At 39.3% G+C, this 26366-nt stretch overlaps 1 protein-coding gene across 2 annotated transcripts in view; it reads right to left on the reverse strand.

The window, feature by feature from the left end:
• The window catches only part of ZFHX3 (zinc finger homeobox 3), a 928642-nt gene that overhangs the window by 23549 nt on the left and 878727 nt on the right, over positions 1 to 26366 (reverse strand). For both annotated transcript variants that reach the window (XM_044081906.1, XM_044081905.1), the window contains exons 8-9: positions 25392 to 25592; positions 2244 to 2370 (exon numbers count right to left, since the gene is read on the reverse strand). In XM_044081906.1, coding sequence (XP_043937841.1) covers positions 2244 to 2370; positions 25392 to 25592 — 328 coding nt within the window. The remainder of the gene's footprint in view (positions 1 to 2243; positions 2371 to 25391; positions 25593 to 26366) is intronic.

The raw sequence follows: 26366 nt of genomic DNA on the forward strand, positions 1-26366 counted from the left end.
ATTTGCCCTCTGTCTTGATCTGTTCTGACATCTGTTTATACCTAATATCAAGGGCTTCTGCTTGGGACAGACTAATTTCCATGGCAACAAATAATTCTGTTATAAACCAAGGATTATGGTTTCTGAGTCAGAAAAGACTTATAAACTGTCCAGCAGATATTGTGTTTGCATATGAATGCCCTTTTTAATAATAAATAAAGGTTCAAGTAAGACAACATACAAAAAAGTTAATTGTGACTGAAAATAGTAATTCTGGTTTCCCCTTGGACATCTGTAATTCGTTAGTGTGATTTAAAGCATAAGAACAAAAACTAGAACTCACCATTCCAAACATTCTTTGTTCTTCACAAACCATGAATGACCTTTTAAACTTTGAGCCATGGTTTGGCTCTTCCCTTTTTTTCTTATTTCCCTGTCCCTTCATCTTAACCCCACTCCTCATGTTCTAGGGATTTTTGTAAGTTCTTTATGCCCCACATGGTCAAGCTGCTACATTCCTCATTCCAAAATAATAACCCAGCACAGATACACTATTTCTCCTCCCCCCATTCCTGAGACTTAAAACCCATACATGTCAGATGAATTCTTTACACATGAGAACATCTGCTCTTCTTTATTCCATACAAACACACACACACGCGCACACACACACACACACACACACACACACACACACACACACACACACACACACACACACACACACCTGACTGCATGCTTAAATGACTATTTTTATATACTACATACATCTACATAATTGTATGGTTGAATAACTGTTTTTATATACTATTATATATGACCACATGGCTACATAACTGTTTTTTATATGCAACATACACCTGACTGTGTGAATGAAAAATATTTTTTTTTATATACAATGTTCACTTTTATATATAATATATATATATATATACATATATTACACACACACACACACACACACACACACACACACACACACACACACACACACACATATATTTTCAGTAATCTGAATCCTTCTGATTTGTTATGAAAATTCCTAATTCTGTATACAACCTGATTAAATATTCATTTTATATTTAAGTGTTCACTCCCAGGCTGGGTCTTAAAATGTCCAGTGAGATCAGACTCTAACCTCAGTCAACAAACTCTAAGAAATAAATAAACCTCCCTTGTTTTGCTGTCTGCTTTGAAATGTCAGATTGGGCACCTTGCTTCATAATCCTGTCAGCTTTTTTGCTGCTTTCTCTACTTTGATCCTTGCTGTATTTGGACCTCTGTGTAACTTAAGTGATTTCTACACTAACCAAGATCGTATGCAGCCCTGCTAATGCTGTCAAGGGCTATGATGGCTACTGTTGTGCGTTATTTACACACAGCTGAATGAACAGTGCTGGAATGACCCGTGCTGCTGACGCTGACTGCATAACTACACTTGACTGTTTACATGCATCCTTCTCTTTCTCTCTCTTTCTCTGTTTCTCTCTCAGTACTCCCCATCAGAAATTATACCAAACAGTGATGGTTATTTTCGGCATAACTGCTCCCTACTTCTTAGCTTTTAAATTAAATAATCTGTTTCAAATTACATGTGAAATCTCATGTTATTCCTTATCATGATGTTTTCTGATGTCCTGCAGACTATCCAATACAGCTCAACAAACCAACAGCATCCTAACAGAAAGTCAAGGCTCCCTGATGAAAACAAAAATCGACATGGATTTGCATTCATAAAAAGTAAAATATGACTGCTCAGGCCACTGTATGTAAGTAACAAATACATGAAGCATACAAGTTACTTAAGATACCAGAAAGTAACCCAAATCTGCCCATGACTTTTGGGATACTATATTCCTGATTTACCATTGTGAGGTGGTAATAAAAATTACATGCCTAATGAGTCATTTGGACAAAATGTAGTTCTAAAAACTGTGATCAGCCAAATACAGTTCAGGTGGTGTTATCCTCTGTGTTTTTCCTTTTTTTTTTTTTTTTTTTTTTTTTATATACTAGACTTGTTAAATGCGATCTTCCTCAGCTTGCTATGATATTCATTTCTGTTTCTTAGTAGCCACCATTCTCTTGAGTAGTCCACTTTTCCTGGCTGTGTCAATTGTTTAAAAAATATAGCAGTAAATAAATGCGACTATGCCAGGTTCAACACCAGAAAGAAAACTAGGCACATTTTTCAAACTTTACGCAGTAATAAAGTTTTTGTTCAAAAGGCCACATTAATGAAAGGAATGCATCTAGCAACTAACCAGGTGGTTTTGCAGCCTCCTCTATAATGGGATTGGTCACTGCGGGTGTCTGGGGATGCCCCTCTTTTTCTAAGATGGATGTCGGCAAGAACAGACTACTAGGCAGCAACATCTCTGGTGAGGTTACCTAAGAGATAAAAATTAAAGAAGAGAAAACAGTTACTTAAAATAAACATGCTTGCTGCAAAGAAATCGACATTAGCAAAAGAGGTGTCATCTACTTCATGGAATTACGGACAACAGGGCAGATGCCACTTCAGTTCTGTGTTTCTACGGCAACTTTCCTAGCATAATTAATGGCATACACTCAGAAAGTAATCTGATTATTTATGTTTTCCCTTCTGCTATGCAGAAATCAGACTTTGATCACTGACAATGTTTTGTCACGGACTGCAAACGTCGACTGCAGCCAATTAAGTAGCTAAGTTGAAAGGGCCTACACTAAGCTGGCAAAACCATAATAAGACTTCTAATTAAATCATACCTAGCATAAGCACAGCACAATCTTAAGTGATGGTGTGACGCAGCAGTGCTTTCAAAGTCAATTAATTTGTAAACAACAGTAACTTTTTAAAGGCAAATTGCTGAGTGCAGGACCAAGGGAGGGAGAAGGTCCACAATAACAGTAGCTTACAACTGGAACACAGACAAACACAAAATCCACTATCATGAATTAAATATTCCAATTTTTTGTTCAAAATCCAGTTATCTTTTAGTGACTAAAACTACAAGTGACCAGATTGCTGGTGTTAACAATATCAGAACAAATGCATGAGTAAAAAAAATTTTTTTTTTGCAGTATAGGAAAGATATAAGCAATTATGATGTGATAGAAAAGTTACATAATCAAATTATTCTTACTTGAAATGCACTTATTTTACTGAACTAATATGATTAAAAACATTAACTTCAATTAAAGGTTACCTGGTAAAAGTTAGTTTTTACCACACTACAAGTATCTCACCAGTGGAAAAAGTACTGTTGCTTTAATGCAAACTCCGCAGGAAATGGCTTTCATTCTAGAATTTTTTTTTCTGTGTTTCTGTTGTTTTGTTCTGCAAAAAGGAACTGTCACAAAGAGGTAAATGGAAAAAAGAGACTTATTTTCTTATTTTGTACAGTGGCTTTTCAGCTGTCTGGGCCATTTCAAAGGCATTGATGAGAGCACAAAATCACATCCACGTTCATCTTCTTTGACTACCTAGTACTTTGTTTTCCTGCACGACTCATCCTAGCCGTCTTTCGAACAGATATGCCACCTTTAACCACTGCATGTTGGACATTATGGTCTGGTGTTACCATCAAGCAGTATGCAGTCAGAGCTTTGATATGAAGTCAGTCTGGGCATGTTTTAACATGCGTATGTAACATATACATTCCATTGAAAGGCAAATACCATCCATAGCAAAGTATCTAGTAATCTGCTCATCTTACAGAGACCATTATTCCATCATATGTTTTGACTGTTCACTGCCGAGTCAATACCTAACCTCCCTGCCCAATTCTCTGTCTAATGGTCATTTTAAAAATGAGCAAATGGCCTCCTCTCTGCAAACTCTTCTCAAAGCCCATGTCATGTGATCTCCATTTGCAGTAAGTATGTCTTTATTGCCTCAGCTTATTCTCCCAGGTTGTACCTTCACCCTGAAGTCTCCTGCCTATACTTCTGTCTGGCAGATGACAGCCTTGTTGATGACGCTAACAAAAGTGGAAATTATACATCAAATTAAGTGTCCAGGATAACATAAATGGAGTTGTAAAACATGGCTACAACCAGAGAGATATACCCAGTAAGACATGATGTACTAAATCATTTTTAAATGATTTACATGGTGCCCAGCCCAACAGCTTCAATTATTCTACTTTCAAATATATAAACGATATGAAAATAGTACAAGTAAGCAAGCAAAGAAGATAACTGTATCCATATGGTGGTATCCTTGTTTACAATGATAACTAACCAGTTAAAGGATTCTAATGTAATGATTTTGGTATATATGCTGCATCTTTAATTCTACATTTAAGAAATATATGACAAAAGACAACTATGCCACTTCCATGTTTGCGTGTGGGAGCGGGGGTCATGTCTGGAAGTTTGTGCAAAGTTCTTGGTTAAACCCCTTGCACTACAACCTCCCCACCTGCTAATGGTGAAGAGAACTTCATACCATCATCTCAGTCTACCTACATTAGAACTACAAGGATATGTCTTTCCTGTCATGTGACTATTAAATACAATGTTTTCAGTTCAAATTGAGGACTACCACTCCACCATGAGTTTTCACTTGCAAAAGTGCAAATAGACTACAACACTGAATGCAAGCTCCTAAACCTTAAAACAGTACTGTTTCACTACTTTCATCCTTCTTCATCCTAGAATCATCTTCAAAGATATACAATATGCTAGGAAAACACACTTGTTAAGTTAAATCTAGTTTCGTTTTGAGGGACTGTTAGTTCCATGCCAACATTTTCCTCCATAAACCACAGGAAGGGTTGGTGATGTAATCTGTGCTTCCAGCAGTGGTGCTACCAAACTCGCTTATCACTCTGCAAAACACTAAGGATCACAACAACCCAGTGAACTGAACTAACCTACCTTGTATATGCATTCAGGTTTGCCTGCCTATGACAAGATGAGACTGTTCCAGAGCATGCACAGCCACGAATCCACACATGGTACAGATGAGACAAGGCAGTGTCTTCTCAGACTCTATCAGCTCTTTCATTTCACACACAGCCTGTACCATCGGCACAGAAGGGTAACATTCTGACTACCAGCCACGCGACCAGAGTTTAAATAGGTTCTGCTGCTTGAGGGCACAGACAGGGAGGATGGGTCTGCTCATCTTCAGGGGAGGTAGGAGATGCACACACACACTCAGGTAGTTTGATTTCCCTGGTGGAAACTAGGCAAGTAACCACATGTCACTGTCTGAGGGTGGGTGGGGTGTCCTGCTGATGTCAAACCCTTGTGGGGTTGAAGGGTAGTTCAGCACTAATACCCACTGCAAGCCCCACCATCCTGGAGTTACTGGGTGTAGACAGTGAGAAACAAAGATAAAAACACTTTCTTGTCAGCAGTAGGACACTAGCCAAGCTGCCACAGTCTTCTTAATGACTCCAGTCTGTAGTCAGAGCAAGTCTGGGGGAGGGACTGGCAGACCAGGTGATCGAGGACAGGCACTGGAAACTGCTGATGGTCAGCTGTGAAGAAGCCAAAAAAAAAAACTTACATGTCATGTGCACAGTATAAGCCATACATGCTCAAAATGAAAATAAAAATTAAAGACAACAGTGCTCACCATTACATTGTATAACACTGGGAAATTAGGTTTGCATCAACATAAACCAAAAGGCATTTAGTTCCTAAAAGAAACTGTGCTTATTAGAAATATATATATACTTTTCTTCAATGAAAATGTATTCTCACAAGCCTTAACTAATATTTACTTGTGCCTACTCTCTGGGAAATGGCTGTTAAATTACATTTATTAGACATCTAAAAATTAAGCAGTTAAAATGGTCAGTACAGGACATTTTAACAAGTATTAAATATTTGCAAACATTTTGAGTACCACTGCTTCTATAAAACTGCTACAATTTTATAATGGTTCTGTACCTCACTCCAGATTGTTACTGAAATTACTTTCAGTGTACTTTTCCAGAGCGCAACAGCACACATCTACTGATTTTATAACTGACTTCCCTGAATGCCTTGAACCTTTGCAATTATGTCTCAGTTATACTTTATTCAAAGAAGGCAAATACAGATTGGTAGCAACTAAAGAAAGCAGTAAGGTGGGAGCTAACAAAATGGTAGGAGGTCACGTACTCCCTCATGCTAGAGATGTGGGGTTTGCTCAACAATCATTTCCTAGATGCGCCCTTATCTGAGGAGGGGGTTCAGACCCTGAATACCTACAAGACCTTACAGCCTTTACCCTGCCATGTTATAATCTGATACTTTCTGGTACCCTACCTACAGATGAAGAGCAAAAAAGGGAACATTTGTGCTCCCGGTTATGCTTACTGAAAAGGAGAACCTTCTGTCCCATCCACCCTGGGTTCATGACCCTAGTGTGATGTGAACAGATCAGAAAGATTGTTTCTTTTTTCTGACATTCTCTGCCAACTGGAAATTGTCCACTTTTATTAAGCAACTGTTGGAATGTTTGTTTCTGATAACTTGTTGCAGTTAAACTCTTTTTTCTAGAGGCTCCTTTAGCTGTTTAAAACTTTCATTTAAAGGCTCACTGCTGCTTTTCAGCTGTGAGAAACATTTCTGCAGTTTGTTTCCCACCTTCCGTCCCTGTTGGTATAGTGTTTTTATAGTTGGTGGCTTTGCAGTTGCCCGCCCCTAGTGTAAATTTGATCTGGGACCCTCCTCCCAGTCTAGTGTCATTACCTCATTCTACCCAGTACAGGCAGGAGCGGCCTTAGATCAACTGGTGCCCTAGGCAAAAGGGCTTCACGGCTCCCCTGCCACACCATCTGGTGCCCCCATCCTGGTCTACTTACACCAAATAAATACTGGAAAAGTGCCCCTGCTACAGCGGCGCCCTAGGCGGCCGCCTAGTTGGCCTATGCCTAAGGCCGGCTATGAGTACAGGGAGAACATTTGAGAAGGCCAATCAGCTTAGTTTCTGCTACTCCTTTCTCTCTTTCCACCAAAAAAAAAAAAAAAAACTTTTTCTAAGCTTGTTTCCTGCCTTTCCTGTGGGTAGTCTAGCCTAGATATAGATTTGCTGTGTCCAGGACTATTTGTAGGCTTCTAGGGCCCAAGCCTTTCTGTGTTGGAGGGAAGCCTTCTAGCTTAATTTTGTTTATTAGAACTAGCCAGTTTTTTGTTTCAGCACTTGTTCAGAACTTATTGCAAGCACTAAATAAGCTACAAATTACTACAGCACTCAACTTTCCTCACTGTCTAGAGGAAAACAGTTTCTAATACTTAACAAATAAGCACCTATCCAGGCATGTCTAAGGGTCAGCCCCCGGTGTTTTCTCCTGTCTACCTGATGAATCTGGGCGTCTTGGGGCAATGCAGTAATTGCCTCATGTACACAGACAACCCTCTCCTCCTACCACCCAACACTACAACCTGTGAGAGATGCACGTATATAGCCAAACTGGAAGCAAAGCTCTCTTCACCCAAGACTGGACTAGACAGTCAAGAGGAGAAGGTAAACACTTGCACCACACTACACTCAGCACATAGTCCCTCAAAACCTACACCACCAAAACACACACATAGAAACACAAAACAAACACTTACATTCGTGGAGGCTCTCAGTAAAAACCTGCCCAAGCAACAGGGACCTCCAAAGCAGAAACACAAGCAACCTCTACCCCCCAACACAACCCAAATGACACATAGCCCACAAACTCAGTGTGCCACTCAACCACAGCCCATAAGGCATAACAACGTACCCAACACTCTAGTCATAGGTGAATCTATAGTCAGGCACACTGATGTTCCACTCACCAGGCTAAACAAGGAGAAAGTTACTGTCAGCTGCCTGTCAGGTGCCAGGATCCGCCACATAATGCATGCACTCAGGTCACTCCACAACAAGTACAAATATGACTCTAGTCATTGTCCATGTTGGTGTGAATGACCTGAGACGTACCTCCTTGGATTACATGAAAAGGGACATGAAGGAGCTGTCCGATCTTGTAGCCCAGGCAGGTATGACCCTAGCCCTGAGTAGCATCCTGCCATCACCCAGAATGATACCACAGTACAAGGACAAAATGATTGACTTCAACAATTGGCTAAGCTTCTGGTATCATTCTAAGGGGATCCAGTATCTGTCTGCCTGGGATGACATGATCGACAAGCCACGATGCTTTGCCAGAGATGGCCTGCACCTGTCGCCCCTGGGATTCTGGATACTGGCTAAGGCTCTAGCCACCCCTATAGTGCCTTTTTAGGCAAGGTTCAAATGACAAATTCACCACCCTAACAGGTACAGGCAAGAAGAATCTGAGGGTATTGCTACTCAATGCTAGAAGTCTAAACCTCAAAATGCACTCTCGAGGCACTCCTTAAAATGGAGAACATCGACATCTGTGCAGTGACAGAGACTTGGTTCAAGGCTCCAGAGAGTACCCCTGCATTACCAGGCTATAATTCATACCACACCTTTTGGCCACCTAACCTGGACCGAAACACTAAAGGCGGAGGCGTGTCCATATTCATTAAGGATATCCACACCTCCAGGCTAGTTGCTCAGCATAATGCATCCGAAATTATCCAAGTGCAACTAACTCTGGGCAAGACCGCAATCCAAATTGTAGCTTGCTACAGATCCCCCACCATGACCCAGGATTCCCACTCCTCATTTTGTAATAAAGTGGAAAATATTAGGGTACAACCTAACACCCTAATAATGGGCGATTTCAACTACCCTACCATTAACTGGGAAAACTACTCATGTACCAACTCTTGTGCTCAACATTTTCTGGAATTCATAAATTCCAATTCCATGGATCAACTTATCCACACCCCCACCAGGGGCAGCAATATCCTAGACCTGGTTATTACCAACATGGGCAACTGGTGCTCCACACCAGAGGTCAATTCCTTGTTGGTCAGATCCAACCATAAGCTAATCACCCTAGACATCCACATCCCTCCCCCACCCCCCATTAGGGAAACCACAGTAAAAAATTTCTCCAAAGCCAACTTCACGCTTCTTAAGACAGAAGTGGCAAACTTCACGACACCCATGCTGACAGACAATAGAGGTATGACTGCTGAATCCTACACAAATGCACTTTATAAGCACTTACATGAGTGCATGGATCGTGCAATCCCTAACAGAACCAAGATGCTATCCTCCAAAAAAGGAAGCCAATCTGGTGGTCCCCTGCCATAAACAAACTCTACAACAGAAGAAAGAAACTGTTGCAAAAAGAGTAAAATCCCATGATTGGAGAAACTCCCTGGTCAGCTTCAGTAAGAAGCTAAGATCCCTCATAAAATCCTCCAAAGCTAGTTATGAAAACAAAATCGCCACTGACTCTAAAGACAACCACAAAGCATTCTATAGCTATGTCAAGAATCTCAATGGCAACACTCAGATCTGCTCTGAGTTACAGCACAATGGCACTAAATATACAGAACCAACGGATATTGCCAACATCCTGGCAGATAGGTTCAGTGCTAACTTTACCCCTCTGTCATCCCCTAAAGGGCCCATCTCTATACCAGAAGAATGCAAAGTTCCTGTAATCACGGCTGCACAGGTAAAAAACACATTATCCAAAGCCAAGAACACAGCATCCATGGGACCTGACGACATCCCAGGCTGTGTTCTACATGAACTACAGAACGAACTGGAACCCCACCTAAGTACCATGTTCAATCATAGCCTCACCTCAGGCTATGTGCCCACTGAATGGCGCACTGCAACAGTTATCCCACTCCACAAAGGGGGAGCCACCACAGACCCTGGAAACTATTAGCCTAACGAACCTGGTCTGCAAGGCTATGGAGCGTATCATCATGGAACTTATAAACAATGACATTGGTAATCTCCAATCTCAGGACCCCACCCAGTTCTGGTTTGTAAAAGGCAGATCATGTCTTCAAACCTGATAGACTTCTTTGAAGCAGTCACCAAAGCCGTAGATGAGGGTAAGGTGGTTCACACAGCCTATCTAGATCTCGCCAAGGCTTTTGACACCATCCCCAACTCTGGAATTATAGATAAACTCACTAAACTAGGTATAAATCCCTATGTCACAAGATGGGTTGCCAACTGGCTCACTGACAGAACCCATACTGTGAAAGTGGCAGACTCCAAATCCAGCTTCAGACCAGTGACCGGTGGAGTACCACAGGGTTCAGTCCTGGGTCCTCTCCTGTTTGGTATCTACGTCTCTGAAGTACAGGCCAACACAGAAGGTCTTTGGCTAATGAAGTTCGCAGACGACTGCAAACTAGGAGCCATAATCAAAACTCCAAAAGATGTGGACATCCTACAAAAGGGCCTTGCTGAGACAGATGCCTGGTGTCAAAGCCATGGCCTCAAGCTCAATGCCAAAAAGTGCATTTTCATTCCTTTTGGTAGAAACTCAGTACCCATGAACTACCACATAGGTGGTAGTCTACTTAACACTGAAAGTGTGATAAGAGACCTTGGGACACAGGTGGACAGTAGTCTCTCCTTTGATAATCACATCACCACAGTAGTCAGGAAATCCTTCTATGTGGCACACCTCATCACAAAAGGTTTCTCATCCAGGAAAAAAAGAGGTCATTGTTCCCCTCTACTCGTCACTCATTAGACCCATTATAGAATACAATGCCCCTTTTGGTATGTACCTCACAAGACATCTACAACAACTGGAAAGGCCACAGACATACCTCACAAAGAGGATTACTCACATCAAAGAGATGCCCTATGCAGACCGTCTCAAAAAACTGCAGCTTTACTCCATTGCATATCGCCTACTCAGAGGCGATCTCTGCCTAACACACAAAGCTATGTCAAACCCAGAGCTTTTAGACATGCTCCACTTAAAGAAATCCCAATCCTTATGAGCTACACGCTCTAGGGACCTAAACCTCGTCACCACAATAAACAGAACATGCTGGAGGGATAGATTCCTGTCCCAGAGACTTCCCATACTCTGGAACAAACTACCTATCTATATCAAACAAAGCTCCTCATTATCAATGTTCAAGAAAAATCTTGATGACTGGATGGGAGATAGGAAATTCACCCCGGGGATCACTTCTGTGACTCTGCTTGACAGTGGCACAGGAAAATAATTTTCTTGGGTGGCGAAAGCCAGGGTACCTTTGGCTAGGCTTATATAGGCCCTAGGGCCAATAGCCTAGTACCTACCTATGAACCTATGAATCTACCTAGACAGAACATATAAAGTGTACTCAGCCAAGGCTCAGACAATTTCCACATCAGCATCATGGACATGCCTAAATATAGGGTCCTTACTCCCCTAACCAAGATAATATGCTGCAGTGATCATTGTCCAGATTTGCTTTCTCAAGTGGGTTACAGTGTTAACTACCTAGGGTGTCTCTCCTTCCCTAACAATACAATATGTCATGCTGGCTGCCCAGAGTTCCCATCACTTTTGGTATTATGCAAAGTTACTGTCTAGGGTCTCCTCCATTCATCTTTGAATCTCTCCCACAACAACATCGGCTGTATGCAAAAATGCCTTTACACGCCATACCGGAATAAGGGTATATGTTGCTTATGAAGCTATACTTGATATGAACTGGATGGCGCCCATGCACAGTACAACCTGGAAATTAACAAAGCATGCAGGCATGCACTGCAGAAGGAGGACAGCAAGGTGCTGAGGATACACCAAGAGGTGCAGGACCCCTTTCCTTCATGGAGTAGTGGGGCAACACACTCTCAGCACAGAAGAGAATTCAGGAGTGGGGCTGCATGGGTGCTAGGACCACTGTCTACCCCCTAAAATTTGGAATGTAGCTTGGACAGCAGCATGTGGCCTCTCCCTTTATGAAATGAGCACAGCTGCTGTACATAGGATGGCAAAAGTTTGTTAGCATTTTGCTAAGCCAGGCTGTTCCTGTACCGGAAAAAAAAAAAAAACAGGTCAAGTGTATCTCCTACCTCCCCTGAAGATGAGCACATCCACCCTTCCTGTCTGTTCCATCAAGCAGCAAAACTGCTATGATTGTCAAAGTCACATTTGTGATTCACTTTACTACTCTACCAACAGTGTTTTACATAGTGGGCATCATCAAAAGGTTTTTAAACTACTCTGCAGTATGCAACAAGTGACAAGTTTATAAGACCCTTACTCTTGAGATCCTATAATTCAGGCTACTTTCACTTGGAACCAATGTCACAAGTGTTGTAGAAATTTCAAATCATTGAATAAATTATTATTTAAAAAACACGCATGGACTCCAGAATAAGCTCTGTGCCTGTCAAACTGCTGTACTCAGAGACATGTGAGTTATTGCAGTACAGATGCTGGGTCACACACTGCTTACTGGTAACACAGAATATGAGTGTTACCATGTTAGATACATATCGTTACCTACTAACTTACCCCCAAATGTCTCTCCAAATCCTCATTTGCTTTTAAGTTAAAGACGCTTACTAAGACGGAACAATATGTAAGTTTCAGCGACAAGGAAAAAAGTCTACCATTAACTTGTTTACAGTGTATAAATTTGGAATAGGGGCCGTGCTAGTTATAACTCAAAGAGAACGGCACTCTATGTAGACACCTAAAAGTGATACAAGAAAAACTACTGCAAGCTGCTAGTTCGAGGAAGGCAACATCTCCCAACAATTCCGATTAAGTCTTTGATCAAGACTATGGTAATTATTCTCATTTTATGTAACCTGCTTGCAAATGTTCCATAATCTATTTACAGAGTGTTCAGCTCTGGCATTTCACTAGTTTATCTAAAACAGGATGCTGTAACTCAGCCATATTTCATAAACCTGGGATTAGTTCCCACACTCTCAACCTGCATCTTACATGACTCACTTATGGAAATTTCATATCTCTAAAAAATGGCTTACATTCTTAACAGCTTTTTTTTTTTTTTTTTTTTTTTTTTTATCAGTGTCCGTCTGTCTGTCTTACCCTTACTATTCTTGGTCATTAAAGCTGCAGTTTGTATACATCTCCCATTACTGTCTAAGATCTCCCTTCCCTTGCCTTCTCTAAAGCATTACTAATTCCACAAACAGGACGCTATTACAATAATGTCATCAATAACAAAAAAGAAATACACTCTTCTCTTAGTCTGCAGAAACACTGCGGCAAAAACTGTAAAATACAAACAAAGGGAACATGGCAGCTAGTAGAAAAGGATCTTAAAATGTGCTGACGTCATTTGGGAAATGTTGTTTGCCTGTTTTTACAGTAATAAGATTCTCCCTGCTCAGTAACACAGTGGAGTAATTGTTTTCATATCCTTTAATTAGAAAAACTGACATGGCTATGAATAATAATGCAAAAACTGAGACTTCTACACTTGAAAGGTTGAAGTCAATCATGTGTGAATGACGGTAAAGCAAGAAAAAAAAAAGACAACAGTTCATCAGCCCTCCCTCCCCCCTCTCTGTCTCACTCCGCTCTGCCCCTCTTTAATTACAACCACTGATTGGGATTCAAGGAGGTAGTGAGCAAAGATATGAAGGCTGCTTTTGCCTTCCTCCAATTAACTGTCCAAAGGAAACATCAGCCACTTTGACTGCCTCACTGCATTTTAATCTGGCACTTAAATCAGCAATTCAATAAGTCACAGCCAAACTATGGCCGGGTTTGGGTGAGTAGGAATAAAAAATGTCAGAAGAGCATAAAAGCAGACCTTGGATATCATCATATGGCCTTGTTCTACCTTAATTATAGCATATTATGCATATGCACACACATCCAGCTAGCAGCTATGTACATAGTACACTGCTATCTTTCTTAGTGGTTTTACGACTGCCTCCCCTTAACATTATGCTTATGTCATCTCTAATTCTTTCACATCCACTTTTTTATGTAGTTTGTCCACAATTTGATCACCAGATTCACCTGCATATCTAAATATCTGACCCCAGAACTGTACATTGTTCTCTACCAAATAAATGTCAAATCTTGTTATATGTAGAGATTAAATAATTTTGTACCATAAAAATAACACTTTCCAAGAAAGTCAACATGCAAGCAAAGCTATCAATGTTGTTGTGTCTTTCGGCTTTTCCCAGTTAGGGGTCGCCACAGCAGAACTCCGGTCCGCTAATGATTGGCAGTAGATTTTTACGTGCTGAGTTGCCGGCCCTGACGTACAACCTTCAACGAAGGTACGCCCATTCACGCATGTCTCCACACAGAAGACGCTCTAGCTGAGAATCGAACGGGACAACGTCTTACTGTGAGGCGACAATGCTACCGCAGCACCACTACCGCAGTGCAAGCAAAGCTATCAATACAGAATCTAAATGCATCTGCAATGTACAACAACCCAGCCACTGTTTTATTTTACAATAATACTTAACTAAATTATTTCATTAATTTAAGTAGATACTGCAGTGGTCAATCCACACAAGTGCAGAGCTGGGTATAAATCTCATAAGACCCAGTCTTAATAAATGAACTGTTTAATTTAACTTCATTAAATAACACAAAAAATAATTAGTCACTCAGACATAACCAGCTTCACCAGTCACTGGTCTTCAGCTGACCATTTGCCTCTGCAAGCAAAGCTATTAATACAGAATCTAAATGCATCTGCAATGTACAACAACCCAGCCACTGTTTTATTTTACAATAATACTTAAACTAAATTATTTCATTAATTTAAGTAGATACTGCAGTGGTCAATCCACACAAGTCCAGAGCTGGGTATAAATCTCATAAGACACAGTCTTAATAAATGGACTGTTTAATTTAACTTCATTAAATAAAAAAAAAAAAATAATTAGTCACTCAGACATAACCAGCTTCACCAGTCACTGGTCTTCAGCTGGCCATCTGCCTCTGGATCTGTAAATATACCACTGTTTCTCACCCTACATTGAAATAATAACATCAAAATAGTCTTTCAAATAGTAGCCAATCAAAGCAGCCATTTACGTGAGCTCATATACCCAGTCTGCAGGTGTCATGGAAGTTATGAAATGCCACCATGCCCCTTCACCCCGTTACACAGAGTAGCATGTCCTCATCTCTTTCCAAAAGGCTCATTTTCATATGTTAATGCCCATCAATATCTGTAATCTACAGTACACTTACATTTCATTTTCTACATGGAGGTGTCCTGCTGTACTGGTGCACTCTCCACCTTCTCCCAAATAAGGCAATCTGCTAGTTAATGATCCCTTTACTATTTAACCTTCTAGCACCTGATCCAGTAATCGAACCTGGGTCACCAGCAACCAAGTGAACACTGTCTCTTGCAAAATGGCCAGCAAGATATCTTACCTTTGTAGCTTAGTTTTTGATCTACAAGTCTTCTTCTGCTTATAAACTGTTCACGGCTCTTTTGTTTTGATTTTCTGCTCCAAACTTTGGCTTTCAAGTGTCACCAGTCTTGGATATGAACAGGCCCCCAGAGGTCACCAACAAACAATAATAAGACAAGTTTCAGAATGAAACACCCCTGCTATAACTTAATCCACAGTACAGCATAGATAGCATAAAAAGGAACCTCTATAATAAAACATTAAAATGGGAGGAAACTGAAAGGAGGTTCACAGAGTACAAGTGTTAGGATTGAACTTACTGGATCAAGTACTAATGAGAATAAAATTATCACATCTGACAAAGAATGAAAGAACTACGACCCAGTAGACGAAAGAGCCTTCTTAGAAGAGTATAGTTGTGAGTACACAGTCCCTTTGTTGTTTGTGTAGACCATCATCAACTGCATTTGTCCAAGCCTTTCTGCTGACAAATAATAGTTTATAGCGATCAAGCCTGGTACAGCCCTGCTACAGCCGTTACAGGCAAAAACAGTCCTAGCCCAGCTCAGATATGGACTTCTTATCATGATCACTTTCTCCAAGAAAAACTCTTCCATGCTACACAATATGCCACTTTATCACAAAATCCTTGTTTTACTAATATCGCTGCCTTACCCTCACTAAAGCCAAATGGCTCACAGTTGGACACAAAATACGCCTACTCTTATTAGGGTATCTTGTTTTCAAATGCTTTCAACTGGACTACTTCCAGACTCATGCCTCCAAACTCCAAAACACACACACACACACACACACACACACACACACACACACACACACACACACACACACACACACACACACCAAACCTTAAACCCCTCTCTCAATCTAACCCACAAACTAGACTACATTGTACCAAACATTCTTTCACCCCTCTTCCCCTAAAGAAACAACTATCCTGTTTCACCCTCAGAGTCCAAATCAAAAAATATCTTCACAACAAATCTTAATGTGCTTGCCTCACTGCTGGCCACATTATCTTAACACATTCTCATCCACCATTACTAACATCTCCTCTAACTCTGACCCTACCTCCCACAATCTCATACTGTGACATGTAACAAGTCTCAAATGTTTGTCACTTGGCATTTTGCCACCATGGTAGAACTAGTTATCTGTAGCTATGTACAATGTTTTAATTTTTATTTTACTGTTCTTTTATACATTTCTCATTTTTGTGAAAAAGTGCACCAGGGTTGTACCTGTAAGTGGTCAGTTATGATGAGTGTACCCACTAGGTTAACAAATGTAAAAAAGTAAATAAATTTGACAACCACGTGGCCAAAGTGGTTAGAAAAACATTTTATATAGCCCACCTAATCATGAAGGGATTCACATCTAGATCAGGGGAGGTCATCGTGCCTCTTTACTCATCCCTCATCAGGCCCATAATTGAGTACAATGCCCCTTTCCTGACACCTGCAGCAACTGGAAAGACCCCAAAAGTACCTCACCAAGAGGATCAAAGGGCTAAAACAGATGCCATATGCTGCCCGGTTAAAGAAACTCCAGCTCTACTCAGTTGCATACCGCCTGCTCAGAGGCGATCTGTGCCTGACGTATAAAGCCATGTCCAACCCGGAATTAATGGACATGCTGCACCTCAGAAAATCCAAATCCCATCGAGCTACGCGCTCGAGAGACTTGAACCTCAGCACTGAAATAAATAGGACATGCTGGAGGGACAGATTCATAACCCAGAAGCTCCCTTCACTCTGGAATAAAATTCCAGTCCAGGTTAGGCAGAGTCCCTCATTGACTCTCTTCAAGAGGAATCTTGATGAGTGGATGGGAGATCGTAGGTTTACCCCGGGTATCACTTCTGTGTCACTGTTAGACAGAGGCACAGTATACCAACCTCGAAAAAGGGCATAGCAAAATTAATTTAAAATGGGTGGCGAAAGCCAAACACACTCTGGCTAGGCTTATAAATGCCCTAGGGCAGATAGCCTAGTATGAACCTATGAACCTATAAATAAAGCAAAGGAATACTTGTTAAATATTTGTTCCAAGGTATGTTTCTAAGACTTGAATGAACCTTCTAAGAGGTCTTCTGAACAAAGTCTGGCAGTTAACACAGAGGATTAAGGCTATGAGCTTTCAATGAGTCACTCATTGTGGTACAGGGTATGATTCCCCCAGCCTTCATTTCCCTAATATGTTCCTTTGAGCAAGTCATTTAAGCAGTCAGTGCTTTGGGGCAACTGGGAATTTGGGGTGGGTTCCTTAACATTCTCCTGGACCGCATACCTAGTAATGATCCATAAATCTCTGAACCTACAAAATGATGCACACTGAGCTAGACTACCAATAGGGAGTCTCAACATTCAAACCAAGTAAAACACATTCACTGCAGTTTTGTTACTGACCACTATGCACTTCACGCTGCTTGCTGGTTGAAGCAGGGTTGTGGGGAAAGCAGTTCAGAATGCTGGGGAATAGATCAGCATGAGTGAAAATACGTTGTTCCCCATTCTGAGGTCAAAAATCATAGACTTTAACTTATCATTAACAATTCTGTGTGATGGCAAGAAAGGTGGAGGGAAAGAGTTTTGTTGCTCTCCCTCCTAAGAGGAAGAGAGATAGACAAACCAGACAATGAAACAGAAATGTGCACCTCTTGTGATATGTACTTGTCTTCTAAATACTGTCTTAAGGAGGCAAAGACAAGCATAACAATAGAGTAGATATTTGTTCCCCTGGTTCAGTGTATGTACCAACTACATCTGCTGGGAGCCGATTTCAAACCCTGTTCACTATTTTCCAAATCACCCTATCCTGAATATTAAAAATCATTTATTTTAGCAAAAGAAAAATGTTCTTTATTTTAACTTAGCTTAGTGTTTATCAAAAAAAAAAAGAAGTGTTTTTTAAAGGTCATTGCTGCTAGCTCACATAATAAACCTCTTCAGATTTATAGACTTTACATGCTTGTCTTCTTTCAACAAACTCTTGGAATTTGATGTCACTGTAAACCTTTCAAGACCTCTGACAATTTATAGACACACAAACAGAGTATATAAAACAACCTCATAATTTATCCCTATACATGTTATTTTCTGTATCTGCCACTTAAAAATAACCAAACCAAGCCTGGGAACACATCACATCATAATGTTTTGCAAGCAAATCTTGGGTGGTAAAGGAGACAAGGCACTGGTCAGCCTTGCTTAAGCCATTCAGGTAAGCATGGAAATTACCCGGTGTGAAGCATTTACCCAGAATGCCTGCTTTATTCTGCTGATGTCAACAATGAGGCAATGGATCCATGGGGGATGGCAGTTAGATAACTATAAGAGAAACTGTAGCTTACACTGATACCTGTTACAGTAATTCTTACTTGTTAATTTGAAAACTTTTATTCAGATATTTGCACTGCACACTGACTGAATGAGCAGTGCAAAAAGGGCAAAAAAGGTAAGAACACAAACAGCTGAAAATTTAGCATTTCAACTTGGAAAACAGCTAAACAAATGCCCATAATTTCCATTACAAAGTGACAGCCAGGCAGACAAAAGCCAGCTTCATTAGACTTTAACAGACAAACGGCAGCAAGATCTCAAGGTCACACCTCATTTAGACTGCCTAATTGGCAAACAGCGCTCCAAACGGCTATCATCTTGCTGGGCTGTGAATTAATGAAGACCCCATTATTAATGAAGACCCCATTATTTTCATTACCTTCACCGGGGACAGAACTGGGAAAGAGAGATGGTGGGGAAGAAAAGCATCCACATGCACAGAAAGTCAAAATTAGCCACCTCTGTCTGCCTTGAGTTCAGACAGAATAACAGAAAGACAGTGTGTATACACATCCAGCAATACTAAGAATGGAAACCATGTGAAACTTATAGTGATGAATAAACAGAAATGTACACTAGTGCTTGTGATTTGTGCATTCTCCAGAAAAATGAGTTTAGATTTATTTTTTGTAATATACAATGTTAACAACTCGTGTGTGTGTGTGTGTGTGTGTGTGTGTGTGTGCATGTGTGTACTTGGACTTCAGGGGAGACAAACTTGCCACAACTAGTAAGGAACTTAGGATGCCATTAGCACAGTAATTATAACTGTACACAATGTAAACATGGCAATGCTTCCTGACACAAAATACAGCTTTGCATTTCTGGATTCAGGCCAATGTTGAGTCGCTGTTCTGTATTTTCTAGAACAAGTCTACTTTTCAGACCAAAATAACTGGGTCATAAAGTTTGTAACCAGTAAACACAGGTGTCACAGTAGAACCAGTGTCATTTCACTCATGGGGAATGTATTCCGGTGCTAGAACAAGAGTGTCCCTCATGGGAAATGTATACAGGTGCTAGAACAAGAATATCACTCACAGGGAATGTATAGAACAAGAGTGTCACACACGGGAAATGTATACAAGTGTTACAACAAGAGTGCCACTCTCAGGGAATGTACACAGGTTCTAGAACAAAAGTGTCACTCATGGGGAATGTATACAGGTGCTAGGACAAGAGTGTCACTCCCAGGGAATGCAGTATACAAGTGCTAGAACAACAGTGTCAGTTACGGGGAATGTATACAGGTGCTAGAATGAGTGTCACTCATGAAATATATACAGGTGCTAGAACAAGAGTGTCACATAAACAGGTGCTAGAACAAAAGTGCCACTCATGGGGAATGTATACAGGTGCTAGGACAAGAGTGTCACTCACAGGGAATGCAGTATACAAGTGCTAGAACAACAGTGTCAGCTACGGGGAATGTATACAGGTGCTAGAATGAGTGTCACTCATGAAATGTATGCAGGTGCTAGAACAAGAGTGTTACTCACAGGGAATGTATAAAGGTGCTAGAATAAGAATGTCACTCATGGGGAATGTATACAAGTGATAGAACAACAGTGTCACTTATGGGGAATTTATACAGGTGCTAGAACAAGAATGTCACTCATGGGAAATGTATACAGGTGTTAGAACAAGAGTGTGACATAAATAGGTGCTAGAACAAGAGTGTCACTCATGGGGAGTGTATACAGGTGCTTGATTTGTCAAACACAAAGTTACACGCCAAATGGAGTGATGCATAAACCCAGAATAATAAACAGTCAAGATGCAGGACCTGTGAGTCACTGGTGCTGTCCTAGAAGTTTGTTATTATGAATATACTGTTCAGTGACATGTAATGCCCCAACAATGTGGATAGAATGTCATCTCCTGACTGAAAGTAAACTCAGTGTGGGGTCCTAGCCAAAGTGGCATAATCTTGCTTCCTAAATCAGTCCAAAGTGTAAGACCTTAGCCAGCATGATAGGATGCTGACTGATGGCAATGCAAACACAGGATGGGATTCTGTTTAAGTGGCAGAGTGTTAATTCCCGACTAAATATATTTTTTGTGTGGTCCTAGCCAGTGCGGGCACTTAACCAGTTCCTGAATGGACAGAGGCACAGGGTTACATCCTTGTACATCTATATATTTTTCTCCCTACCACCTTGACTTCTTACTTCTTCAGCACCTTATAGGTTCTTAGGTAAATACTAGGCAATCAGTATACAGAATAACAAAAGGAAGAGCAGTGACAGTCACACAGCTGGGAAAGTTATTACAAAAGTAAAGACAAAATCAAAACAAAGTTACAAAGAATAAATCCTTACAAAACAGTGATAAGCGTTTTCAGGGATCTACCCCTTCATCAGACAACAGTTAAAAATCCCATAATTCATTAAATACTGGAGGTTAGTCACATGATGTTTCAAAATTTCAGTTTTACCCAATAAGGACATAACAATTAGTGCATCAGTACATATTAGCACAGTTATGCAAATAAAAAGACCATACACTAAAGGAATTACAGCTAAGATAAATAAGAAATGTGTATAACCTTGTATGGTATATAACTATATATAATAAAAACCTGATGATCCTAGCGACAACACTATATATATATATATATATATATATATATATATATATATATAAAATGCATATATATATATATATATATATATATATATATATATATATATATATACAATACTAGTGCATCCAGCTTATATAGATACATACATTAAAAATTAAAATATGGAATATAAAATGGTAATATATATATATATATATAGAAATAAATAATCAGACAATCTAAAATACAATGTAAAAAATATATAGAAAATATATTGTAACATATTAAAAATCTAAAAATTCAAGAGAATCAATGTTTCAAAGGTCGAGCTTTTAAAAAAGGTTTAAGTGACACCATTTGATTCAACCCTGGGGGCTTGTCTGCATTAAATCTAATAATCCATCTCTGCTCAGCAGCTTCTGTGTCATTAGATAAATTACCCCACCTTAATTTCTCAGACAATATTTGTAAAACCAAAAATATAAAAATATGTTCAGGTCCTGTTTTCATGTTGTGCATAGCAATCGCACTATTCTCCTTGCAGTTCCTAATATCCCTGTAAAGTTTGAGGATCCTGTCCTTCAGGCGTCTATTGGTCTTACCTATGTAGAAGCTGTAGCATACTACACAGTAGGCGAAGTAGACCACGTTTGATGTGGTACAATCAGCATTGAGATTACTGCTATGACTGAATTTCTTCCTTTACCTCATCGCGATATAAGACATATACATAAAGACAGACAACACACTTAGGATGCCACTCACTTTTGCAAGCAACATAAGTGTGGTATGTGATGTAGTAACCAAAAAATGGGGTATTCTATCCACGATTGACAACCTACAGGGTATAATTGGTACTAAGCCAAGTTTCACTTTTAGGAACAATAGAACAATGAGAAATGAACTATGTTATAGTAATGCCGCAACCAATACTGTCAGTAGATCAGATATATTGGGCACATACATGTGTAGAAATTGTGGAGCATGTAAACACATACACAATGGCAGCACTTTTACACATCCCTCGAAGAAATTCAGTCATAGCACTAATGTCTATGCTGATTGTACCACATCAGATGTGGTCTACTTCGCCTACTGTGTAGTATGCTACAGCTTCTACATAGGTAAGACCAATAGACGCCTGAAGGACAGGATCCTCAAACTTTACAGGGATATTAGGAACTGCAAGGAGAATAGTGCGATTGCTATGCACAACATGAATACAGGACCTGAACATATTTTTAAATTTTTGGTTTTACAAATATTGTCTGAGAAATTAAGGTGGGGTAATTTATCTAATGACACAGAAGCTGCTGAGCAGAGATGGATTATTAGATTTAATGCAGACAAGCCCCCAAGGTTGAATCAAATGGTGTCACTTAAACCTTTTTTAAAAGCTCAACCTTTGAAACATTGATTCTCTTGAATTTTTAGATTTTTAATATGTTACAATATATTTTCTATATATTTTTTACATTGTATTTTAGATTGTCTGATTATTGATATATATATATATATATATATATATATATATGTACATATATATAGTAGCATTTTATATTCAATATTTTAATTTTTAATGTATGTATCTATATAAGCTGGATGCACTAGTATTGTATATATATATATATATATATATATATATATATATATATATATATATATATATATAATATATATATATGTATACATATATATATATATATATATATATATATATATATACAGAGAGACAGAGAGAGATTTATAGTGTTGTCGCTAGGATCATCAGGTTTTTATTATATATAGTTATACACCATACAAGGTTATACACATTTCTTATTTATCTTAGCTATAATTTCTTTAGTGTATACTCTTTTTATTTGCATAAGTGTGCTAATATGTACTGATGCACTAATTGTTATGTCCTTATTAGGTACAACTGAAATTTTGAAACATCATGTGACTAACCTCCAGTATTTAATGAATTATGGGATTTTTAACTGTTGTCTGATGAAGGGGTAGATCCCTGAAAGCGCTTACCACTGTTTTGTAAGGATTTATTCTTTGTAACTTTGTTTTGATTTTTTTCTTTATTTTTGTAATACATTTCCCAGCTGTGGTACTGTCACTGCCCTTACTTTTGTTGCTTTTCACTTTTCACTGACAGTTTTGTGCTTAGAGACAGGATATTTACTTTTATTTCAATAGGCAGACTATTATACAGCTCTTTAATAACCAGACAGAGACCAAAGGTAAGATTCAGTGCACCTTCTGTCTGTGATGTAAGCGCCTTTAACATTATTCCAACCCCAATGTCATTCTCTTCTGCTTCTGCTGCCTAACTTGATGATGTCTCTAATGGTGGACTTTAAAATCTGTCATCTCCCTAAGATGTCGTGGCAAATACCATGTGAGACTGAAGTCATCACTAATCAGTGTTTTTCAAATGTGGCAGAAAAGTGAATCCTCACACAGTAACAGTACTTAGACCAGGAATCTAGGGTGTGCACATCTGGGGTTCTGTACAGACGTGTGCACATCTGGGGTACTGTACAGACAGGCATAGCTTTTTTGTGGACACAAAAATCAATAGTCATGAAAGCAGGAAGATTACACTTTATTAGGGGTGCAACAACTCTTTATAGAACAGCGCCACTTAGAACAGCCTGACAAATGCACAACTGAAACCTGCATAGCCCTTTCTATGAAAATGACTTTAAGGACCAAAATGGAAACACTAAATCTGTAATGGGCAGCAATGGAAGTTTTCCCACTCCGGACTAATCAGAAGTCTGCAATGCACTGCAATGGACAGAGTCATTCCCTGTGGTTACTGTTGAGCCTTCCTGCTGTTCGATCTCGTGCTAGGAAAGTGGCAGTCATGAGTTATGGACACTGGATGACTTTCTAAGTCATTTCTTCAGTTTAAAGCTATATTTAGATGGCATATTTTATGGGAAAGTAAAAGACAGAAATAGGACACATGGGGCAATATACTGCAATGTTACATAAGTTATTCTTAATGGGGAGCAGAGCTTCATTTCCCACCTTAAGTATCCATATCATAAGCATATCAATTGCATTTACACCCATAACACTCTCTGCATTATGTTAACAAGGACAACATTTATGGTAGTAGCATATTTACTACTGTTCCTTTGTTGGCAAAGCATTAGACATAAATCTCTATGAAATTCTGTTATGTAGAGAAGTACATATCTTTTTTGAGGGCATATCTAATTATATAAACTTCTGTACATATACTTTTGTTATGTAGAAAAGTATATATATATATATATATATATATATATATATATATATATATATATATATATATATATATATATATATATATATATATATATATGTATATATATATATATATATATATATATATATATATATATATATATATATATATATATATATATATATATATATATATATATATATATATATTCATGTCAGAATTCCACATTTTGCCACACCTGTAAACAACATAATTATGCTATACAAGTATTTCTTTCTGAATAACAAACGAACCTGTGCCTCACTTTTAAGATGACCTGAAAATGAAATATCATTAACATTACTATTTTATGTAAAAGATAAGTAAACGGACTCACAAAAATAATTAAAGGCCTGTTTGTACTCTTGTCTGTTCTACTTGGTATTTAGGTTTGATAACTCTCTCTGACCCCAGAGTGCTGGTACAGGGAATTGGAACTGATGACCTGCTCTCTCATACTGATGTTGATCTCATGATCCTTGATAGCACAGAATTTTAGGAGAAGTTGGGGGTACAGCACTTCATATAGCCATGTATGGATGTAGGTGAATCCTCTGCAAATACATATTAGGAAGCATACCTAAGTACCTGTGTGAAACCTGTTAAATCTGACTAGGCCATAATCAAGAAGGTTCTCACTACACCATGTCTTAAATGATGGAACAGTGGTCTTTCCTACCTCTTCTGAGCTGTTAAGGGATTAATTACCCACTTTTACCTATAAAGCAGCCACATGAGAAACAGTTAAGTGACAACGCATTGTAAGTGTATTGTATCAGAAGTTAACATCACTCTACCTACGATGTATACAAAACAGGAAGGAAAGTGAGTTTAACAAAATTACTCATGGAAGATACAACATTTGTTTCTGGACTGAGTTAACCTGAGTTAGGTTTTTTTACACCCTTTCCTAAAACTACACAACAGCTTTGTTCTTATTATTCATGGCAACCTTGGACACTGAAGTCAGGAAACTAGCAAGCATGTTCGCCCAATCTTCCCGTTCTCCAGTCTTGTAATACTCACTGTTGTGATGAGCTTCTCAACGCAGTCAGGGGCTACACTGTGAAGATGTGTCAGATGCAGCTGCAGGTGGATTTTATTGTTAAGCATGTCCTGGCAGAGGGGGCAACGAAGCATCGGTTGTACAGAGTGTTGTGTCATTACATGCATCCTGAGTCGGTTGATGTCGGTGTTACTATATTTGCAGTATGGACACTGGTACATCTGCAAAAATGCAAAGAGAAGAAAAACGGGATTAAGAACCCTATTTAGAAAAGCTTAGAAAGCATTCCTTTCTTTCTATGTCTCGTACACTGTAGTACTCCAGTCACTGAAATGGATTAAAAGGACACCTGCTATTAAAAACGCTGTTTTCCTCGTAACTGGTAGTATACGTACTTTGGTTCACTGATACATACTTTCACCCTCTAACCGTTCTTCTGTTTCTACCCAATCATTTCATCTGCTCTTGCTGCTCTGCTTCTGCTGCAAAATTACATTTTAATTTTCCCATTTCAGTACTTATTTAAAATATTAAAAATTAATCACCATTCCTTTTTAGTACACTGATTACAAGTAATCCTTCTGATACAGCGGGCAACAGTAAGTACAAAGTACAGGAGAGATGAAGACCATATACAGTATATCAAGTTATACACTCATGCCGCATGCCCAGGGGCTTCTGATGGCAGCTAAGGCTCACATGGTCCAGTTAAGGATCACATGGTCCATTTAGCACGTCCTACATTTCTAAAGCATTTACTAGCCACAAACAAGTTATAAGGATGGTTATTATGGCTGGCTCACATACGTCTGAAAGGACAACAGGGAGACACAGTAGTGAACTTCTCTTTCTCTCCGTACAAAGGTCTGGAGGGTTAATTCTGACCTCAGGGATAGGGTGCCTGCCTGTGACACTGGTGAGCTAGCACTGACTAGTGTCTTGGAAAGATGGGCAGTTGGCATGGGAGGGGAAGGCTCTATGGCTGACAGCAGAGT

This window comes from Protopterus annectens, chromosome 8.part1 (assembly GCF_019279795.1).
Source record: "Protopterus annectens isolate FY-2018-M chromosome 8.part1, PAN1.0, whole genome shotgun sequence".
Lineage (NCBI taxonomy): Eukaryota > Metazoa > Chordata > Ceratodontiformes > Protopteridae > Protopterus > Protopterus annectens.